General features: G+C 37.3%; 2 protein-coding genes across 3 annotated transcripts in view; one reads left to right on the top strand and one right to left on the bottom strand.

Moving 5' to 3' along the window:
- The window catches only part of LOC137251352 (uncharacterized), a 143,946-nt gene that overhangs the window by 79,205 nt on the left and 44,203 nt on the right, over nucleotides 1-20,538 (bottom strand). The window lies entirely within an intron of this gene.
- On the top strand, nucleotides 73-16,040 carry LOC137251353 (carboxypeptidase B). 2 transcript variants are annotated; one of them, XM_067785781.1, is made up of 5 exons: nucleotides 73-555; nucleotides 7,229-7,426; nucleotides 7,494-7,635; nucleotides 8,936-9,461; nucleotides 13,587-16,035. In XM_067785781.1, exons 1-5 carry the CDS (start codon nucleotides 189-191, stop codon nucleotides 13,821-13,823), a joined length of 1,470 nt encoding a protein of 489 aa, XP_067641882.1. In that variant the 5' UTR covers nucleotides 73-188; the 3' UTR covers nucleotides 13,824-16,035. The 2 variants fall into 2 exon arrangements, with proteins under 2 accessions (XP_067641882.1, XP_067641883.1); XM_067785782.1 differs by lacking the exon at nucleotides 73-555 and adding an exon at nucleotides 2,497-2,893 and having other exon boundaries at nucleotides 13,587-16,040.

Raw genomic sequence — 20,538 nt, 5'->3', positions numbered from 1 at the left:
TAAGTTGATATCTTCGTATGCGTTTCACTGTCCAAATGACTCCAACTTTATATAAAATAAATTGTCACGCACATTTCAAATTTAGCCTTTACAACGAACAGATCGTTTGGACGAATCGGAATAATTTAGACAAATTTATAAGTTTAATTAATTAATTATCGTTTAAAACTATATTCAAATAGTTAAACATGCCTAAATTTGATTCTTCAATAGTATTTTTACTATTTCTACATTTGCTGGCGGTGTTTCTGGTGTCACCAACGTCAGCTCAAGCTATGCTCGAGTTGCCCATCGATGTAAATGAAGTTCCACATGATTTAATACCGGCTCCGCGCACAACCATTCTTACAAGTATTCCATTTTTTCGTAATTTTATACGTGCCGTACGTCCGAGCGTTCACGTCGGCCGCAAATCAGACTATCGCAGTGATTTTGATGAGAATTATATAATTTATCATGGCGCTCAATTGTGGAAAATTATTTTTAATGCAACGCGCAGGCGTAGCGCGAACATCAAGCGCACCGAAACAATTCAAATGTTCTTGGACAAGTTTGGTAAGTAGATTAATTACCTATATATTGTTTGTATTCATGAGTTTAGAGAGATTACGCAAGTTAGCGGAAAAATGAATAAGATAGATAAATTGTAGCGCGTGGAGCCAGCAAAGTTTTTCGTAACAGAGTGTCCGTGAAACCGTTGACTCTTAACCAACTATATAATTCCGTACATCTTTTTATGATCAATTGAATAAATCAGTGCTAAAAATTCTGATAACTTCTTAAATTAGGCTGTCCCTTAGCTTCCCTCTTCACCACTGTCAGTAAATTTATTTGGCTGTATTGAACTCTACGACTGAGAGGACTTTTTTTTACCAAACTACTTAAATTAAACTGAGGTGGTACCCTTAGATTACAAGATGCTACACTAATGAGGTATCCCCAGAAATGATGTGGGGGATTATTCTTGAATATAGGGTAGTGTCAAAGTCACTGCGACCGCATATACCCATAGGGTTCCCAATAGTTTTTTAGATCGAATTGAAAACCCTTCTAAGAAAATGTCCTATATTATGAAGCAACTCTGTCCTCTTCGCCAAAAACCTTTGCTTTTTTAAATTCTACCTTGCTTGCTGCTTCCAGCTCGCCACTCCTAATAGCTAGAGCCTCAATATGGCGATAGCAAATTTGAAACCGAAACCGGAAGCGTACCCGAAGTGGAAATTGGAGCTGGTACCGCACTTGAGATTGAAACTTCATCCAAGACCTAAACCGAAGGAGAGCCCGGAGCCGAAACTAGATTTCGAGACATACAATTCAACTGGAAGTTAATCCGGAATGTGAACCGAGCATCGAAAGGAAATTGGAGCACAAGCCGTTACCGAGAACATACGTGAACCTGAAAACCTTGCCCGAAACCAATCCCTATACCTAAAACGAAAAAGGAACCGAACCGGAACATGAACCGGACCGGCCGGCCGGAAATTTTTCGGCTAGTCTGAAACTTGAACTGCAACCGAACTAGGAACGTGAAGAGGGAGTAAACCCGAAAAGCAGACCGGAGCCAAAAATTAACTTGGAACCAAAACTAGAAGCGATTACCCAACAGAAACCAAGTCCAATAAAGAAACTGAAAACGAACTCCAAACACATCTAACACAGAAATCGGAACTTCATCGTAAACGGAAACCTTAATCTTAGTCGAAAGCGAGTACGCAAAAGATGCCGGAGCTGAAAAACTTGGAACGAAATTGAGACTCAAGACTGGCGCAGGAACTACAACCGGAACTGGAACCAAATACAGGGCGATTAACACGAGGAAATGTTTGATTTACATTGTCTTTTTCGCTCAGTACTGTCTTGATATTTGAGCATCGAATATTTTGAATCGTGGAAACGAGTACTAAAGCAGTACTTTTGCTTCGATCACGTCCCTGGTGGACTTAGATGTATGAAATATCTGAGTGGATCTGCCACATAATTTTACAATCAAATAATGCAAAGAAACAAAACTTAACAAGTAGCCCACGTATTAATGAAAGAGAAAAAATATGTACCAACAAACCAATAAAGGTCATTCACCTTAAAACAATGGCTACTCTGCTTATTTCTTTTCAAATTTACTTTCTACAAAAATTTCAGCAGACCTGTCAGACCTTTTTCTAACAGAATTCGTTAAACTGTAAATTGGAACGCGAATTTCGATGTAGTAACTAATCAATTTGAATGTGAAAAGAAAACAGTGAGCTTTAACTAAAAAATTTATGGTTTCAGCTTGTTTCGCTACATTCATCCACATCATAAATAGAAGACGGGTCAATGAAATGACGCTAATACACGTTATGTGAGGTTCTTGTATAAAATTAACATAAATTATGGCATAGTTTGTTTAACTAAAGGAATAAAATAATAGCTCTTGTAACTTCTCTCTCTTGTGGTAGTGATAGCTACATCCAACATTTATTTCCTTTCCAAAATTAGTTGCCAAATAAACGACGTGAAAGTTAGATCTTTAAAAGAGCTAATCTACTCGAGATGTTAGCAAAATACTTGATTTATCATTATCTTTTAAATGTTTTAATTTTATTGCTAAATTTGTCAACGCATTCGTGTCGGCGACGAGTTTCGAAAATTTGTTTTCTACGTAGTATTCCTGGTTTTCCGAGTATTGTCGTTGCACAAAATGAATTATATGAAGATGCACTGGAGAGTTTGCAATGGCTGGTGCCTACGGATATTAAACAATTCAATATTTTCTCGCCACAATCGTCATATCAAATAAATATGCGCTATCGTAATAGTAGCTCAGTGCAGCGTTATTACGGCTTCCAATTGTGGAAAGTCCATGAAAATGATGTTGAAAATAGGGTGCTGAGGATCTTTTGGCATTATTTTGGTTAGTAATACATGAATTGAGGTGAAAAAGTTAATGAGTTGTGAAATAAGTTGAGTGGAAAAAATTTTTTGATAACGCTTTGAATTGGTTAGTGCAGGGCGATGATGATGCAAATTTTCGTGCGCTAATATTATAGTGCAATGAGCAATACCCTTCAAAAAACGCGACTACTCCATAAATAATGTAAGGAATACTCCTTTAGGAGTATAGGAGTGTTCCAAAACTAATCTGTATTCATACAAAAAAGTGCTCCAATTAACATTGCGATGTCCTAGGAGAGGAGTAGGTGATCCCACTCTCGCTTTGTTTGTGAGTATTCCATAGAGTACATACGTAAGAGTACTTTCCAAAGTACTTTCACTGTAGTACTCCATGGACCATCCACAGAGGATCATATGCCAAAGTACTCCTAAGTGAGCTTAAAATATCTGCAATTTTGGTGGTTGGTTTTTTAGCTATATGTATGTCTGTCTTCGGGTGTAGGTAGTATGTATTTGTATTTTATTTGGTAGATATATGTATATATTATGTTATAGTATTATATTTTTGAATTAAGTGTCGTATATATAATTAATAGTAACCGTGCAAAATGGGAATTAAAACGATTTGGTTTTCAAATGGAATATTTCTCTATACTATAGTATGTATACATAAAACCAGTTGCGCGATTGCATTTTATCAGAGTTACCATAGTGAATTTTATTATCAGTTATTTGTATGCAATATTTTACTTTTGGAAACTCTGTTCAATCGTCATCGTGTCGTGATCACGGTCATTAGAACCCGAGCAATGATCGGCTGATGGTGGTAACGCATTGCAAAGGAGTATTGTTAGAGTACTCCAAAATGAAAAAAATGGAACACGTAATCCAACAATTTTTGCAGGGTATGCACAAGATGTCTTTTGTTAAAAAAAAAATTACGTCGAATTTGGATCGCGTTGACAAACAGACTTTTTGTTAGTCGATCTTCTAGATTAGCATTCAACCGATTACGGATTTGGTAACAATACGACTAAAAGAAGACTAAGACCTGATTTCTTTCGTGATTAAAAAAAAGAATCGAAAATTACTCCCTCGAACAATTACAGTTTTTGTTTTTTAATTCAATTGCGATCACAAATTGTTTACAAATACAACTCGAAGAAAATAAAAAAGTGGTAAAAACAAAGAATCAAAAACGACTCGTATGCTTATCCTAATGTACCAAATGTACAGCGATCACAAATTTATTGCAAATACAAATCGAAAAAATCAAACAAATTATGACTTATGCATTTAAATAGACTTAAAAATTACACTAATACAATTACCAAGTGATTTACTGAAAATACAATAACAATAACCTATCACAAATTGACCAAAAATACGACTCAAAGAAGACTAAAAACAATGATTTTCGATATTAAAAAAGACTCGAAAATGACTCACTCGCACACTTGCAATAAAATTACAAAATATATAGCGGTCACAATTTTATTACAAACACAACTCGAAAAAAAGAAAATGCTGATGACTTTCGCAACTAAAAGAAGACTCAAAAATTACTCGCTTGCACAATTACAAGGGAATTTTTCGAAAATAAAATAACATGTGCAGTGAACACAAATTATTATAAATATGTATAAATCGAAGACGTAATAAAAGGATTGACTTCTATAGTTAGAAGAATCGTACGCTTACAATGTAGTTTTGTGAAACTACAATAACAAAGTGTACAGCGATAACTCAAAAATGACCCCTCGTACGAAATGTACAATGATCACAAGTGATTATGAAATACTCGAAAAGGATTTAAAACCATATGTGGTTTGAATTTTTTGAAAATACAAAAAACTGATTTCTTTTGTGGTTAACAGAAGGCTCATATATGACTCTCTCGTACAATCACAAAGTGACTCTTTTTTTAAATACAAAACAAATGTACAGCGAAATCTATATATAAAAATCAAATTCTGTATGTGTGTTCCCTATGGAAACGTATTTCCCACACTTCAATCAAATTTTGGCTATAGGCTCCTTCGATCAAGACGAAGTTTTTCATATTTCACAACTAAGAATTTTAAATTAAAATTTTTTTTTCAATTTCACGTGCGCCACTAGGTGGTGCGACAAATTTTGTATGCCAGCAAACGTTACTCATACGCCATGTACGTTCTTAAGTGCAGAAGTTTTGTTTGGTCATAGCATTGAATTCAAAAAAAAAGTTAAAGCGATTGCATTGAGTGATTTAAAAATTTTTATTAAATTTAAGCATTCCATTGTAAAAATAGCTCTCTATATTAGATGATAGACAAAAATTGTGCAGCTAAAATATTTTCATTAAGTTATGAGATTTTGAGTATGAATTGTGTGTGACAAAATAAAATTTGAAACATAAAGCATAGAATTATAAACTAGAGGAATGAGGGATCTAAGAAAAAAGGAGAGAGGTTAGGTTAGGTTGTAAGGGCTGAGCTGGACATTATGGTAACAGCTCACTACTTAGGCCACCAATGGGCCCATTGTAATACCCTATACGGTCTCAAAGAGGACCCCTACCCTGCCTAAAGCGGGTCTAACCACCTCGTCGAAATTATAAATTTTGCTAGAGCCTTTACTTCATAACTAGAGACCTCAACGAGGTCATGTAGAAAATGTTTACCAAGGATGGCCAACCTACGCCTACTAAGCGCTGGACAATGACAGAGAAGGTGCTGGACACTCTCTTCCTCTTCTGTACATCTGCAGCTGCGACAATAGTCGAAGGTCGTTACCCCCATTCTAGCACCATGCGTGCCTATTAAGCAATGCCCTGTTAGAACCCTTATCAGGGACGATAGAACTGATTTGTTTAAAATCAGAAGCGCTTCTGTGCGCCCCTTGTCATATGGGGGCCAGGTTTGCCTGGATGTCTCACACGATGACATGGCTGGCCATAGTCCATTTGCAATTCTTGTAGTGCTTGTGTTCAAACGAAGCCTGAAAGTGGCCATAGGTATACCTACCGAATCATTTCCCGGAAGGATATGGCCGGTGGTGCCTCTTCTGGCCAGCTCGTCTGCTCTAAAATTGCTTTCAATATCCCTGTGCCCAGGTACCCATATAAGGCTGATACTGAAGTGCTGAGCCATCTCGTTAAGAGATCTGCGGTATTCAGTGACCGACTTTGCGTTGTCGACAAATGAGTCGAGGGCCTTTAATGCGGCCTGGCAGTCTGACAAAATAAACACCCGTTTACCATCCTTAGGCATAGACCCGAGATGGTTCACAGCCCTGTGTATTGCCAGCATTTCCGCTTGGTAAACACTACAGTGATCTGGTAGGCGAAAAGAGACCTCTAGACCCAGATCCGGCGAAAAGAGGCTTGCTCCCACCTTCCCGTCAAGCTTAGAACCATCCGTGAATATGTTGATGGCACCCGGTACCGTATGTTGTCTGGTATTCCAGTCCTGTCGCGATGGTATATATATACTATAGTTTTTAACGAAGACGTTCTTTGGCGTGCAGTAGTCAGTGCGCACCGGTTTTGGGACTGGGGCATTCGTGCCCAGGATTGTTGCATGTCCACTAGATCCATTTGACCAGAGACCTGTTTCTCTTATGCGTAGAGCAGCGATGACCGCTATTTCCTTCGCCACCAGGTCAAGAGGTGGAAGGTATAGCATTGTGTTGAGTGCTTCAGATGGAGTGGAGCCGAGAGCCCCGGTGATGCAGAGCTCCGAACTCCGTTGCACCTTTTGAAGCGTTTAAAGATAGGTAGTTTTAGCTAGTGCAGGCCACCAGACCAAGGCACCATAAAGAAGAATCGGACGCACAATGGCTGTATAAATCCAGTAGGTCACCTTAGGGGAGAATCCCCAGGAGGTGCCAATTGCCCTCTTACAGGTAAACAGCACTGCTGCTGCCTTCCTGCATCGCTCCAATATATGGCCACTCCCAAATATTTGACTTGATCGCTAAACGCTAAAAACGTACCCCGAATTCTTGGCGGTGTTAGATTTGGTACTTTGTACCTCCTCGTGAAGGAGAGAGGTAGAGGGTGGAAAAAAAGAAGAGGGGGAGATAAGGAAATTATAAAGGGTAAGAATAAGAAAAATTGGTAGATACATTTTGAAGAAGATCAATACAATCTTTTATACTGATTGCTTGACTTTGAGTAACGGGAAGGAATGCGTTAAAATAAAATAAGAAGGTGTATTCTTATTTACATTAGTATCTGCCCAACCCGAGCAACGCCGAGACCCTGCTAGTTGATTATAAATACAGCTCGAAAAACACTAAAAATGTGGACTGCCGTAATTAATAATTTGATTATGTTATTTATTCAATATCTTACTCCATCTTAACTTTTCAGGTGCTGAAGTGTGGAATATCAACCAAGATGGTATTGATGTTTTGATTGATTATAAGAATACTGCAAAAGCAAAAGATTTCATAGCAAAAACCGATTTCACCTACAATGTTATGATTGACGATATTGAAACGGCAATCGATGAGACATATACGGAAGTGAATAACAGTAATGCCGATATGCCATGGTTGGATAGAGAAAGTAAGTTCGTTTTGGCAAATCAAACTTAATGGATATTTATAACCAAAATTATATGATATTTTTACAGATTCCATAATGAATTGGAATCGTTATCATGATATTGGGGATATACAACAATTTTTGCAACACATTTTGGAAACCTACCCTGATATGGCAGAGATTGTGCAAATCGGTTTGACGCATCATAAGCGGCCATTAGAAGTGCTGAGGTGAGTTGAGTGAATTTTTTTTAAATAGAGAGCAAACAGGTAGACTCATAAGTTGAGAGCACTGCCACGTCCCTTACTAGGAAAAGAAGTGAGATTTGAGTGGGAGGTGGAGAGGGAGATAGAGAGAATAGGTATAGAGCAGGAATAGGAAGAAGAAATTTAATCTAGAGAAGAGTTTGGAAAAGAGAGAGATACGGAGGGGAGGAAGGACCGGTTTTCAAATGTGGTCAAACCAATTTTCGTGCAACACAACGGCAGTCGGGTATGTTGGTATTATTAATTATAAACTGGTTGGAATTTAACTCTGAGCAATTTGGGCGAACTTCCCAAATTCGTCCGCAGACCCTAAGGTTCGAGAAGTTAAAAATATCATTCCCGAGCGAAATATGGCTAGTAAGCGGAGCTGCTGGTATGGCAGGCCTGCAGATTCATATTCAGCAAAGGGCTGTCCGTATCCGCTACACTCCCTTCAACTTTAGAGTGTGCTTTTCCAGTTACAAAAACAACAACAACCTCCTCCAGGGCATTGAACTTATCGAGCTGCAGAATGGCGACATTCTAACGATCTTGTCACGGGAAAGTGTTTGGATATCCTGATCGTGGACAGGCTTTTAACCCAACTAAAGTGAAGCAAATTCTCTCCTCAATAATTAGCTAGGAGAATATGGCTGGACCGACAGGGTAGAAAGCTCGGGATTATAAAGAATAGATAACAAGTTGTTATTAGACCTTAAATTAAATAACGGAGCTAAGAACACCTCGGCCACCTTTGACGCTGTTAAAATCGTGGTTCACTGACTGTACATGTGATGGTAAAAACTCTGCTATGGAGGAAACTAGGCAAAGTTTAAGCTGTCAGAAACTAGTTGATGCAATCATCGTGGCCTTTCGCCCCGAGCATAATAATCATATAGATTAGGCGAGTTATATGTCAAAAGAATGGATTTAAACAGGCATTCAGGCTACCCAATCACTCCCACTAGGAAGTAGGGTGTATAGGTTGCTATCGAGCACCTTAGCAGTTACAGATAATAATATTTACTCGGGCAGCCCATAGAAATAAATGCACTGAACGCAACATATGAAGATATTGAAATTTTCAGAACAGAAGGACCTATCGTCAGCCAAGAAAGCGATAGGTTGACACCTACTCCTTCCAGTTTTTGAGATTCCTCAGTTCAGTTGTCGCTGTTACGTCGTTCGTATGGAAGAAATAATGCTTAATCTAGCACAAGGTTATACCTTGTACAATCAATCAGAAGCATTATTAAAAAAAATTTTAATTATTTTCAATATTCAGACTCTCCAATGGCAATCCCGATAACTGGGCTGTTTTTCTCGATGCCGGATTACAAGCACGCGATTGGCTTAGCCCCGCCGCGCTCACATTAGCGATTTCTAAGCTGACATACTTGTGGGACAAGGAATCGGATTACATGCGTAACATTGATTGGTATTTCTTGCCTGTCGCAAATCCAGATGGTTATCAATTTTCACGCATTACCGACCGCCTCTGGGCCAAGAATCGTTATTTCGATAGTAAAACTGGTTGTTATGGCGTTAATTTGAATCGTAATTTCGATTATCAATGGGGTGGTCCCGGATCGTCAGATAATCCATGCAAAAATCTCTACAAAGGACCCAAAAAATTCTCTGAACCCGAAAGTAAAGCGATACGAACTTTTATGCTGAATATGCGCGAGGTTATGGGTGCTTATGTTACATTTGGCGCCTATGGACAAGCAATCACTTACCCGTGGGGTGATGCAGATTTTGTAACGGACAATCAGAGGAAGCTGCATACTGTGGCGCGCCGTGCAATGTTGGTAAGTAAGACAAGTAGGCATAAACGAATGAGAAAGCGAACACATAAAACTCAGGGACCGTAACAGTTATAAATTTTTTTTATAAAAATTTCTTTTTAGTCATTTATTTTTTTTTTTTTTTCCAGAAAATAAGTTATTTTTCAAGTTTTTTTTTTTTTGCTCGAAAAATAACAATCTTTTTCGGGTTTTTTATTTCGACAGGAAAATAATATTTTTTATTTCGCTTAAAAAAATTTGATAATATTTTAGCTTTTATTTCGTCCGAAATTAGCAGACATTTTTGAGATTTTTATTTCGTTCGAAAATACCAGTAATCTCTTGAGTTTTTATTTCGCTCGGTAAATAAAAATGTTTTTTCAGCCTTTTTTCTTTGTTGTTGTAGCGATAAGGTTGCTCCCCGAAGGCTTTGGGGAGTGTTATCGATGTGATGGTCCTTTGCCGGATACAGACCCGGTACGCTCCGGTAACACAGCACCATTAAGGTGCTAGCCTGACCATCTCGGGAACGATTTATATGGCCACATTAAACCTTCAGGTCATCCCTCCCTCCTCACCCCCAAGGTCCATGAGGAGCTTGGCGTCGTCAGAGCCTCGTGTGTTAGTGAAACAGGATTCGCCGTGAATAGGTGAGGTTGACAATTGGGTTTGGAGAAGCTATATATTGCGCTGGCAACCTGAAGGGTTGCGCTACATAGCGCCTAGCATCTGGTATTTAAGTCGCCTCTTACGACAGGCATACCTACCGCGGGTATATTAACCCCCTAACTCGCTGGGTCCCTTCTTTGTTCGAAAAGGACAGTAATTTTTTGAGTTTTTTATTTCGAACGGAAAGCAAAGGTGTTTTTATTTCACTGGAAAATACCATTATTTTTTTTTTAATTCGCTTAGAAAATAACGGTTATATTTTGAGTTTTTTATTTCCTTAAAAAAAAACAACAGGTTGAATTTTAAGTTTTTATTTCGCTCAGGGAAAACAGTTATTATACTCAGTTGAGCAGAGCTCACAGAGTATATTAAGTTTGATTGGACAACGGTTGGTTGTACATATATAAAGGAATCGAGATAGATATAGACTTCCATATATCAAAATAATCAGGATCGAAAAAAAAATTGATTGAGCCATGTCCGTCCGTCCGTCCGTTAACACGATAACTTGAGTAAATTTTGAGGTATCTTAATGAAATTTGGTATGTAGGTTCCTGAGCAATCATCTCAGATCGCTATTTAAAATGAACGATATCGGACTATAACCACGCCCACTTTTTCGATATCGAAAATTTCGAAAAACCGAAAAATTGCGATAATTCATTACAAAAGAGAGATAAAGCGACCAAACTTGGTAGATGAGTTGAACTTATGACGCAGAATAGAAAATTAGTAAAATTTTGGACAATGGGCGTGGCACCGACCACTTTTAAAAGAAGGTAATTTAAAGCTTTTGCAAGCTATAATTTGGCAGTCGTTGAAGATATCATGATGAAATTTGGCAGGAACGTTACTCCTATTACTATATGCATGCTTAATAATAATTAGCAAAATCGGAGAAGGACCACGCCCACTTTTTAAAAAAAAAATTTTTTTAAGTAAAATGTTAACAAAAAATTTAATATCTTTACAGTATATAAGTAAATTATGTCAACATTCAACTCCATTAATGATATAGTGCAACAAAACATAAAAATAAAAGAAAATTTCAAAATGGGCGTGGCTCCGCCCTTTTTCATTTAATTTGTCTAGGATACTTTTAGCGCCATAAGTCGAACAAAAATTAACCAATCCTTTTGAAATTTGGTAGGGGCATAGATTTTATGACGATAACTCTTTTCTGTGAAAATGGCCGAAATCGGTTGATGGCACGCCCAGTTTTTATACACAGTCGTCCGTCTGTCCTTCCGCATGGCCGTTAACACGATAACTTGAGCAAAAATCGACATATCTTTAATGAACTTAGTTCACGTGCTTACTTGAACTCACTTTATCTTGGTATGAAAAATGAACGAAATCCGACTATGACCACGCCCACTTTTTCGATATCGAAAATTACGAAAAATGAAAAAAATGCCATAATTCTATACCAAATACGAAAAAAGGGATGAAACATGGTAAGGTAATTGGACTGTTTTATTGAAGCGAAATATAACTTTAGAAAAAACTTTATAAAATGGTTGTGACACCTACCATATTAAGTAGAAGAAAATGAAAAAGTTCTGCAGGGCGAAATAAAAAACCCTTAAAATCTTGGCAGGTATTACATATATAAATAAATTAGCGGTATCCAACAGATGATGTTCTGGGTCACCTTGGTCCACATTTTGGTCGATATCTGGAAAACGCCTTCACATATACAACTACCACCACTCCTTTTTAAAACTCTCATTAATACCTTTAATTTGATACCCATATCGTACAAACTCATTCTAGAGTCACCCCTGGTCCACCTTTATGGCGATATATCGAAACGGCGTCCACCTATGGAACTAAGGATTACTCCCTTTTAAAATACTCATTAACACCTTTCTTTTGATACCCATATTGTACAAACAAATTCTAGAGTCACCCCCGGTCCACCTTTATGGCGATATTTCGAAAATGCGACCACCTATACAACAACCACCACTCCCTTTTAAAACCCTCATTAATACCTTTAATTTGATACCCATATCGTACAAACACATTCTAGAGTCACCCCTGGTCCACCTTTATGGCGATATTTCGAAACGGCGTCCACCTATAGAACTAAGGCCCACTCCCTTTTAAAATACTCATTAACACCTTTCATTTGATACCCCTATCGTACAAACATATTCTAAACTCTCCCCTGGTCCACCTTTATGGCGATATCTCGAAAAGGCGAACACGTATGAAGGAAGGCCCACTCCCTTTTAAAAATACTCATTAACACCTTTCATTTGATACCCATATCGTACAAACACATTCTAGAGTCACCCCTGGTCCATCTTTATGGCGATATTTCGAAAATGCGACCACCTATACAACAACCACCACTCCCTTTTAAAACCCTCATTAATACCTTTAATTTGATACCCATATCGTACAAACACATTCTAGAGTCACCCCTGGTCCACCTTTATGGCGATATTTCGAAACGGCGTCCACCTATAGAACTAAGGCCCACTCCCTTTTAAAATACTCATTAACACCTTTCTTTTGATACCCATATTGAACAAACCAATTCTAGGGTCACCCTGGTCCACCTTTATGGCGATATCTCGAAAAGGCGACCACGTATACAACAACCACCACTCCCTTTTAAAACCCTCATTAATACCTTTAATTTGATACCCATATCGTACAAACACATTCTAGAGTCAACCCTGGTGCACCTTTATGGCGATATTTCGAAACGGCATCCACCTATAGAACTAAGGCCCACTCCCTTTTAAAATACTCATTAAAACCATTCGTTTGATGCCCATATTGTACAAACAAATTCTAGGGTCACCCCTGTTCCACCTTTGTGGCGATATCTCGAAACGGCGTCCACCTATGGAACTAAGGATTACTCCCTTTTAAAATACTCATTAACACCTTTAATTTGATACCCATATCGTACAAACGCATTCTAGAGTCAACCCTGATCCACCTTTATGGCTATATCCCTAAATGACGTCCACCTATAGAACTATGGCCCACTCCCTCATAAAATACTCTTTAATGCCTTTCATTTGATACACATGTCATACAAACGCATTCCAGGGTTTCCCTCGGTTCATTTTCCTACATGGTTATTTTCCCTTATGTTGTCACCATAGCTCTCAACTGAGTATGTAATGTTCGGTTACACCCGAACTTAACCTTCCTTACTTGTTTTTGAATTTATTTTGTTTACAGTTACTTTTCGGAAAGTAATATTTATTTTTTGAGTTATTATTTCGCTTGGAAAAAATAATTATTAAAAATCAATTTTTAAAAAGTATAACTGTTACGATCTCTGAGAAAAAAATCAATTTGCTAAAATGATTTCCATTGTATGCACTGATTTTTTTCCTTTTGTTTATTTTTTATTTTTTGTTGCTCTTTGTGGCCACTTTTACACAGGTCTTTGTGTTTTTTGCATTCTTACTATATTTCTATTCATTTCCTTTTTTTATTTGCCTTTTTTAGAATTTCCGCAAATTGAATCAAGCCGAGTATCGTATAGGCACTAGCTATCGTCTAAAATTGGCACGAGCCGGCAACTCAGCCGATTGGGTGCAACAACGCATTAATCCACAATACGTTTACAATGTATTTCTGAAGGACCAAGGACGCTATGGATATTTAATGCCACCGCATTACATAGTCGAGTCGGGCGAGGAAGCATACGAATTTATGAAGACAATAGCGGCGGCGTTGAGTTGAATCTATGCCAAGTATAAAAAAGAAGTGAATAAACAAATGAGGCGAACAAATGGATTGCTTCTAGTGAATGGCAGAAAAGAGATCTTAAAAAAAAAAAACTATGCACAGAATTTCCGCATTGAATTCATACATATTTTATATTAATGCTTAAGCAATATTAGTTTTAAGCAAACAAAATGGTTTATTAATTATGTAGTCTTTATGTACTTAAGTTAATTTATTTCTAGCTTTTTAAGCAATTGCAGAGTCGATCGGTTGAGTTTTTCGTGAAATATTGTTTTAAATTTCGAACAAACTGTACCCCGCCAGCATTTTTTGAAAATTTTGATCAAAAAATATTTAAATACACCCCAAGATGATTAAAAACGGTCAAATTTAAAAGCATTTTCTGTTCGAAAATTAATGTATCGTCTGGAGAAAAATTTACCATAAATGTGATTATTTTTGAATAATCATTTATGATTCATATTTCGAAACGCTTTTTATTCATAATTGATATCATTGTATAATGCACTTTAATTGTTTTAGAGTAATATTTGACTGCTTTTCACAGTCATTTTCTGATCATATTCGTGAACATATTTCAACCGTTTTGGTTGAGATTTTTGAATCATTTTTGAATGCGATTATGATGCATTTATTCTTCATATCTAATTCAAAATAAGATACCTACATAATAATCTTATTTCATCAGGGAAAAAGCATGCGGCATTGAGCTATTTGAACCGCAGGTCACTCGCAAACAAACTTGACCGATATACACCTCGACTACAACATCCAGCATCAGCTATGATCGTCAATATCTTAAAATACGACACGGTACGGGATGTTCAAGACATACCCAGGTACATATGCCAAGAGAGTTTCGTTTCACTTACCTGGCCAAATAGCTCACAACTTTTGTATTGTCCAAGTATTATGTATTTTCTGAGAAGCCGAAGGTGGGGAAATAGTTGGGGAAATCTTCGGGCATGAGCAGCATTTGCATTACATTGTCTTGAAGGATGTCTTAATAATAAACATTTTATATACATATTTTTTCTGAACTTCATGATTGAAAAAATGTGTGTATGTGAAAAAATTAGATTTTCAATGAAAAGTAAAATTTTAACAAGTATAAAATTCATTATTCAGTCAACAAATATAGTCAGAAAAGATTCAGAAAGCTTAATTAAAAATTATTATAAATTTTTGATCACCTAAAGTAAACACACTTGATTCAAATATGATTCCAAAATGTGATTGAAAAACTATATTCAGTTTTTGATCATCAAAGGTAAGCATATTTGATTATTTTCTTTGTTGGTTTTTATGAAATATTAAAATTTAATTATCAAAGGACTTCAAAAATGATTCCAAACAGTGATCGAAAAAGGCTTTTCAGTTTTTGATCATCAAAAGTATTCATATTTGATGATCTCTTTTGTTCAATTGTATGATACCTCATTATTTAGGCAGAAAGAGTAATCAAATTGTATTTATAAGTAGGGAAATTCAAAATTTTATCATCTAAATGCTGAGTGGGTATAAATACTGATCTAGGTAAATAACTGCTGGGAGGAACCAAAATCTAAGTTTATATAAAATTTGTCATAAAATATGAAAAAAAATCAAATAAGTTTATAAAACAGCAAAGAAGAATTATTCATTATTGATAACTTAGAAAAACAAAAGAAAGTACCCGGACGACCGAGCTTGCCATGGCGTTATTTAACTTTGTCTCAGGAACTCTACATCTTAATATATAAAAATCACGTGCCACAATCTTTGGCCGCGATGGACTCCTAAACTACTGAACCGATTTTGAATTTGTTTTGCACCCCGTGTGCAGTTTGATCTAACTTGAAATATAGGATAGGTTATATCTCAGTTTATAGTCGCAATATTATTTTATTGCAAATTTCTGAGGGGTTTTTGAGGGGGCCCGCGATTTAGAGGTACTATGACATTTTTTTAATTCAGGAGAGTCTTTAGTTGTTCCATGTGCAATTTTTAAGCCGAATTTCAGAAGCAACGAAAATCTGCATTTCGTTTTAATATTATAGTGAAGTGTGAAAAATAAAAATCTATATATATAAAAAGAAAAGCTAAAATGTGTGTTAGTTGGTCGCCGGTGTTTGAAGAGATGCGTCGGTCGATTTTGTTCAAACTTCACAAGTTGCGTAAACCTCACGCGGTGGACGAAAGGTAACCGATATCGGCCCATCGATTTTTCGATAGAATTTGTGCTCAGGAAAAAAAGTTCTACTACGCATACCCAAAAAAATTATTTTCAAGCCTGCGAAAAAAAAATGGCGAAAGTGTAAATTTTTCGACCAAAACACTCCCCAAAACCCAAAAAAGTTTTTTTTTTCAAAAAAACTGTTGTAAAAACCTGGGCGATAACAGTTTTTAAAAAAAAAAAAAATATTTTTTGGGTTTTGGGGACTGTTTTGGTCGAAAATTGACCCTTTCGCCATTTTTTTTCGCAGGCTCGAAAATTATTTTTTTGGGTATGCGTAGTAGAACTTTTTTCCTGAGCCCAAATCCTATCGGAAAATCGATGGCGCGATATGGGTTAACTTTCATCCATGCAAATCGACCCACCCTAATGTACAAGCAGATAACAGAAATTGCCATAGCTTTTTTTAAACTGGGACTGTTTAGTTAACATCTTTTTTGTGCCATTCAATTTTACACTTGCATATCATGCATACCTTTAGGCGCTATTGCCAAATTAAGCTGTGTATGATTTCAAATAACAGTTTGTACTGTAATAGATTACGAACAATTTGGATATTTATCAGCACTTGATGTGAATTTGTATTGGTTGTCTTAACATCTCTTTTCACGATATAGGAAAATCCAGCATTTGTCAGCACTTCATTAACTTTCGAATATACAGCAGCGAACTGGAAAATAGCAGTGACATTTTTTATCAAGGCAAAACTTCTATAAATTAAGTAACTGAGACTATGCAAACCAATCCTAAACACATTTTCGAAAAAATACGACAGTTCGAGAAATTTTTCTTTGAATTTTTTCGAGCATGCACTTTTGTAACCGAATCAATTTGAGTCAAACAAAAAACAAAAACAAATTGGAGAAAAACTTACGAAAATTTTGAACTTTTTATTTGGAGTTTTCTAAATTTTTGGCGATCGCCGTGGTGTGGTGGTAGCGTGCTCCGGCTACCACACCAAGGGTCCTAGGTTTGTCTCCCGGGCAAAGTAACCTCAAACATTTAAAAAAAGTTTTTAAAATTAGAAACGAATTTTTCTAATCGGGGTCGCCCCTCTGAATGTGTTTCTGCCATGTAAACCTTCTTAGTGAAAATGCGCAGATGCATTCGGAGTCGGCATAAAACATGTAGATCTCGCCCCGCCAATTCGTAGTGAGCACAACGCAAATTGGAAGATAAGTACGGGCTAAATCTGCTCGGAGGTAAATCGCGCCAGGCATTAATAAATTATTTAGACTTGTTTGCAGTCTTGTAGCGCAATCAATTTTAGTCTAACACAAAGTACAAGCTATAGGTTTCTCAAAATTCACATTGATTTTTGACCTTTTTCTTTAATAAGGGTGTTTTAGATTTTCCTTCATACAAAGCATTTTTCATTATATGCAGTGCTGCTCAAATTTTTTTATATTTAAGTGCAAATCACAATACATGTACAAAATTGTATGTAATTGCAAAGTTTTAAATATTTAAAATATGTCGGTTCGGTCATTGGTTCGCTAGGTTCATTTTTATTTTCTTCATGAATAAATTTTGATTCAAATTTTTTTCAGTGCCATAATATTTTGAATAATGTTTAATTTCCAATTTGTTAGTGTAAATTTGTTTTTCATACGCAAGTGCATGAGCTTCATATGCAAGTGCTATAAACAATTTTCTTTACACTTTCATAAGAAACTCAGACACCTTCAGAAGAATCGTAATTATATGTCAGGGCATATGGGCGATTCTCCGCGAGCTCTCAGTTTTACTAACCCAAAATTTTGAAAAAAAAATATTCGATTTTCAAATATTTTCAATCATTTTCCTATAAGTTTTTATAGCTAAAAACATTCCCAAAGTGGACGAGCTACAGCTATTAATTTCTGTTCTTGATACTGAAACCTGCCACGGTTGTGACATTTTGACAATTGCTCATTAAAAAAATTTGGTATGACTCACAAGATTTTCCGTAAAATTTTAAGGTTATGTCAGCAAACTTTAAAGAAAAATGGTACAATAGACGGTACTTAACTTAAAACTACAAAGATACGAGTGACACGGTTGTGACACGATTTTTTGATACGTACGGTTTTTCCAGTTCTTCAGTGTTTAAAAATGGATATTAGTTATTTTAAGACTGCATACATTAACATGGAAATATGCGGGGACACTTGTTGATCAAAATTCACACTCACACAAAATTCACCCCCACAAACCAGTGTGCAATAAAGCAGTACCAACCTAATAGAGATATACGCCGCCAAATTTTATTTCTCGATTGACTGAAAGAATAAGCGAAATCAGTGATGCAAAATCCTTTAGTAGGCTCCAGTGGTTTAAATTCTCCTTAGAAATGATTCTCAGCTCACACTTAAGTTGCATATGTCTTCAACACGTATGAGAAGGGTTTGAAAAATCAATTTATTGGCTGAACTATAAAATAGCGTCTGAAATCTTATTTTTTATTTTCATACTTCATCATTCAACACCCAAGTCTCTTGGTTTGACATTTCCTAAAGTTGACGGCCCTATCCCCAACTAGTCCCGTGTGAAGCACATTTGATATAGCCTATCAACCATGTTTAAATATGACCAACACGTGATGGCTTCTGTTACAAATGTGAATGTGTAGGCACATTTTTTAACCATGTGCAAATGAACGGGTGTTCTACTAGCCTAACGTAGGGGATAGTCGAACTAGTCTGAAAACTGAAGGCGGTCATCCATAATGAGCTCTTATATCATAAGGCCGGAAACGAAGAGTATTGAAGTCAATATATCGAACACAATCGTCTGCAAATTTTGGTCTACATTTTAAAACTTTTATCCACGGTCCTTGTAAAGTTTAAATTATGTAGATGTCCACCATCACACATGAGTTACGCAATGATATCCACTTAGACTGCTCATGATTCCGAGGGCGGCATCCTTGGCCGCATAGTTACTCCCTAACGTTTCGATGTGTTTTTTTGGTGTAGCTCGGAAGCATAGCGCGACAAAAACATCCGTCAGAAAGTCTTCGGAGTTACACCTAGACCTTCTAGAAAAGTAACGTCGACGAAGGTATGAGTTCGAAGTCGCAGTCCTATGGATTCTGTGCTGGCATCTAATCTAATATATATTATAAATGGGAAAGTTTGGATGTTAAGATGTTTGGATGTTTGGATGTTTGGATGTTTGGATGTTTGTCTAGACGTTTGTCTTTGTGACTCAATAACGCAAGAACGGCTGGACCGATTTGGATGAAATTTTGCACACATATAGCCAATAGTCTAGAAGGATCTACTAGCTATATATTTTTCAAAAGGGGCGTGGTCCCCGCCCCCTAGGAACAGTTATAATTTAATTATTATATTTTTTCGTCTTTGCGACTGAATCACGCCAGAATGGCTACACGGATTTTGATGAAATTTGGGACACAGACAGTAGTCTACTAGCGAAATTTTTTTCGAACATGGAAAGAGGGGTGGGGTCCCACGACCCCTTCGAGAAATTATTTTTCATAATTTTTACACATTATAACTTTACGTATACTGGCCTTCACCACTATCACAGACTCAAGGGGTCAAATAAGTCGAGGGCTTACAAAGTAAGCAGTGACACCCCCCGCCCCCCCTTTATCTACCTATCTGGTGTAAAATCTATAAAATGTTATAACTCAATATAAATTTTCTCCTAAATCAATAGTTTTTGGTATCTGGCACATACAGTTTATAATTAGCTTCACCTTATTTATGATCCCGTAAGGGTCATATCGAGACCCTTCCGGGATCATTTCTGGATGGTTTTCGGGATCGGTCCGGGATCCCGCCGGGGTAATTTCGGGACTTTTTCGGGACTATTTCGGGATCATTTTGGGACCCTTCCGGGATCATTTCTGTATAGTTTTCGGGATCCTTCCGGGATCCCGTCGGGGTTATTTTGGGACATTTTCGGGACTATTCCGGAATCAATTCGGGACTATTTCGCGATCATTTGGGGACCCTTTCGGCATCATTTCTGGATGGTTTTCGGGATCCGTCCGGGATCCCGTCGGGGTACTTTCGGGATCATTTGCGTACCTTCGAGAGATAAATTCTTGATGGCTTCCGGGATCATTACGGGACTTTTTCGGGGTTATTTTGGGACCCTTTAGGCATCATTTCTGGATGGTCTTCGGGATTCGTCCGGCATCCCGTCGGGGTCATTTCGGGACTTTTTCGCTACTAATACGGGATCATTTGGGGACCCTTTCGGCATCATTTCTGGATGATTTTCGGGATCCGTCCGGGATCTCGTCGGGGTAATTTGGGGACTTTTTCGGGATCATTTGGGGGCTCTTCCGGCATCATTTCTGGATGATTTTCGGGATCCGTCCGGGATCTCGTCGGGGTCATTTGGGGACTTTTTCGGGATCATTTGGGGGCTCTTCCGGCATCATTTCTGGATGGTTTTCGGGATCAGTCCGGGATCCCGTCGGGGTCATTTCGGGACTATTTCGGGATCTTTTAGGGGCTCTTCCGGCACCATTTCTGA

The sequence above is a fragment of the Eurosta solidaginis genome, chromosome 4, assembly GCF_040869045.1.
Source record: "Eurosta solidaginis isolate ZX-2024a chromosome 4, ASM4086904v1, whole genome shotgun sequence".
NCBI lineage: Eukaryota > Metazoa > Arthropoda > Insecta > Diptera > Tephritidae > Eurosta > Eurosta solidaginis.
Note: the sequence above shows the minus strand (reverse complement) of the source record. Positions and strands in the feature narration are given on the sequence as shown.

Excerpts from the sequence above, each read along its gene's own strand:
- LOC137251353 (XM_067785781.1), top strand. The coding sequence starts at position 189 with ATGCCTAAATTTGATTCTTCAATAGTATTTTTACTATTTCTACATTTG. Across the intron at positions 556-7,228 it reads AATGTTCTTGGACAAGTTTG|GTGCTGAAGTGTGGAATATC; the intron begins GTAAGTAGATTA and ends TTAACTTTTCAG. Across the intron at positions 7,427-7,493 it reads GCCATGGTTGGATAGAGAAA|ATTCCATAATGAATTGGAAT; the intron begins GTAAGTTCGTTT and ends ATATTTTTACAG.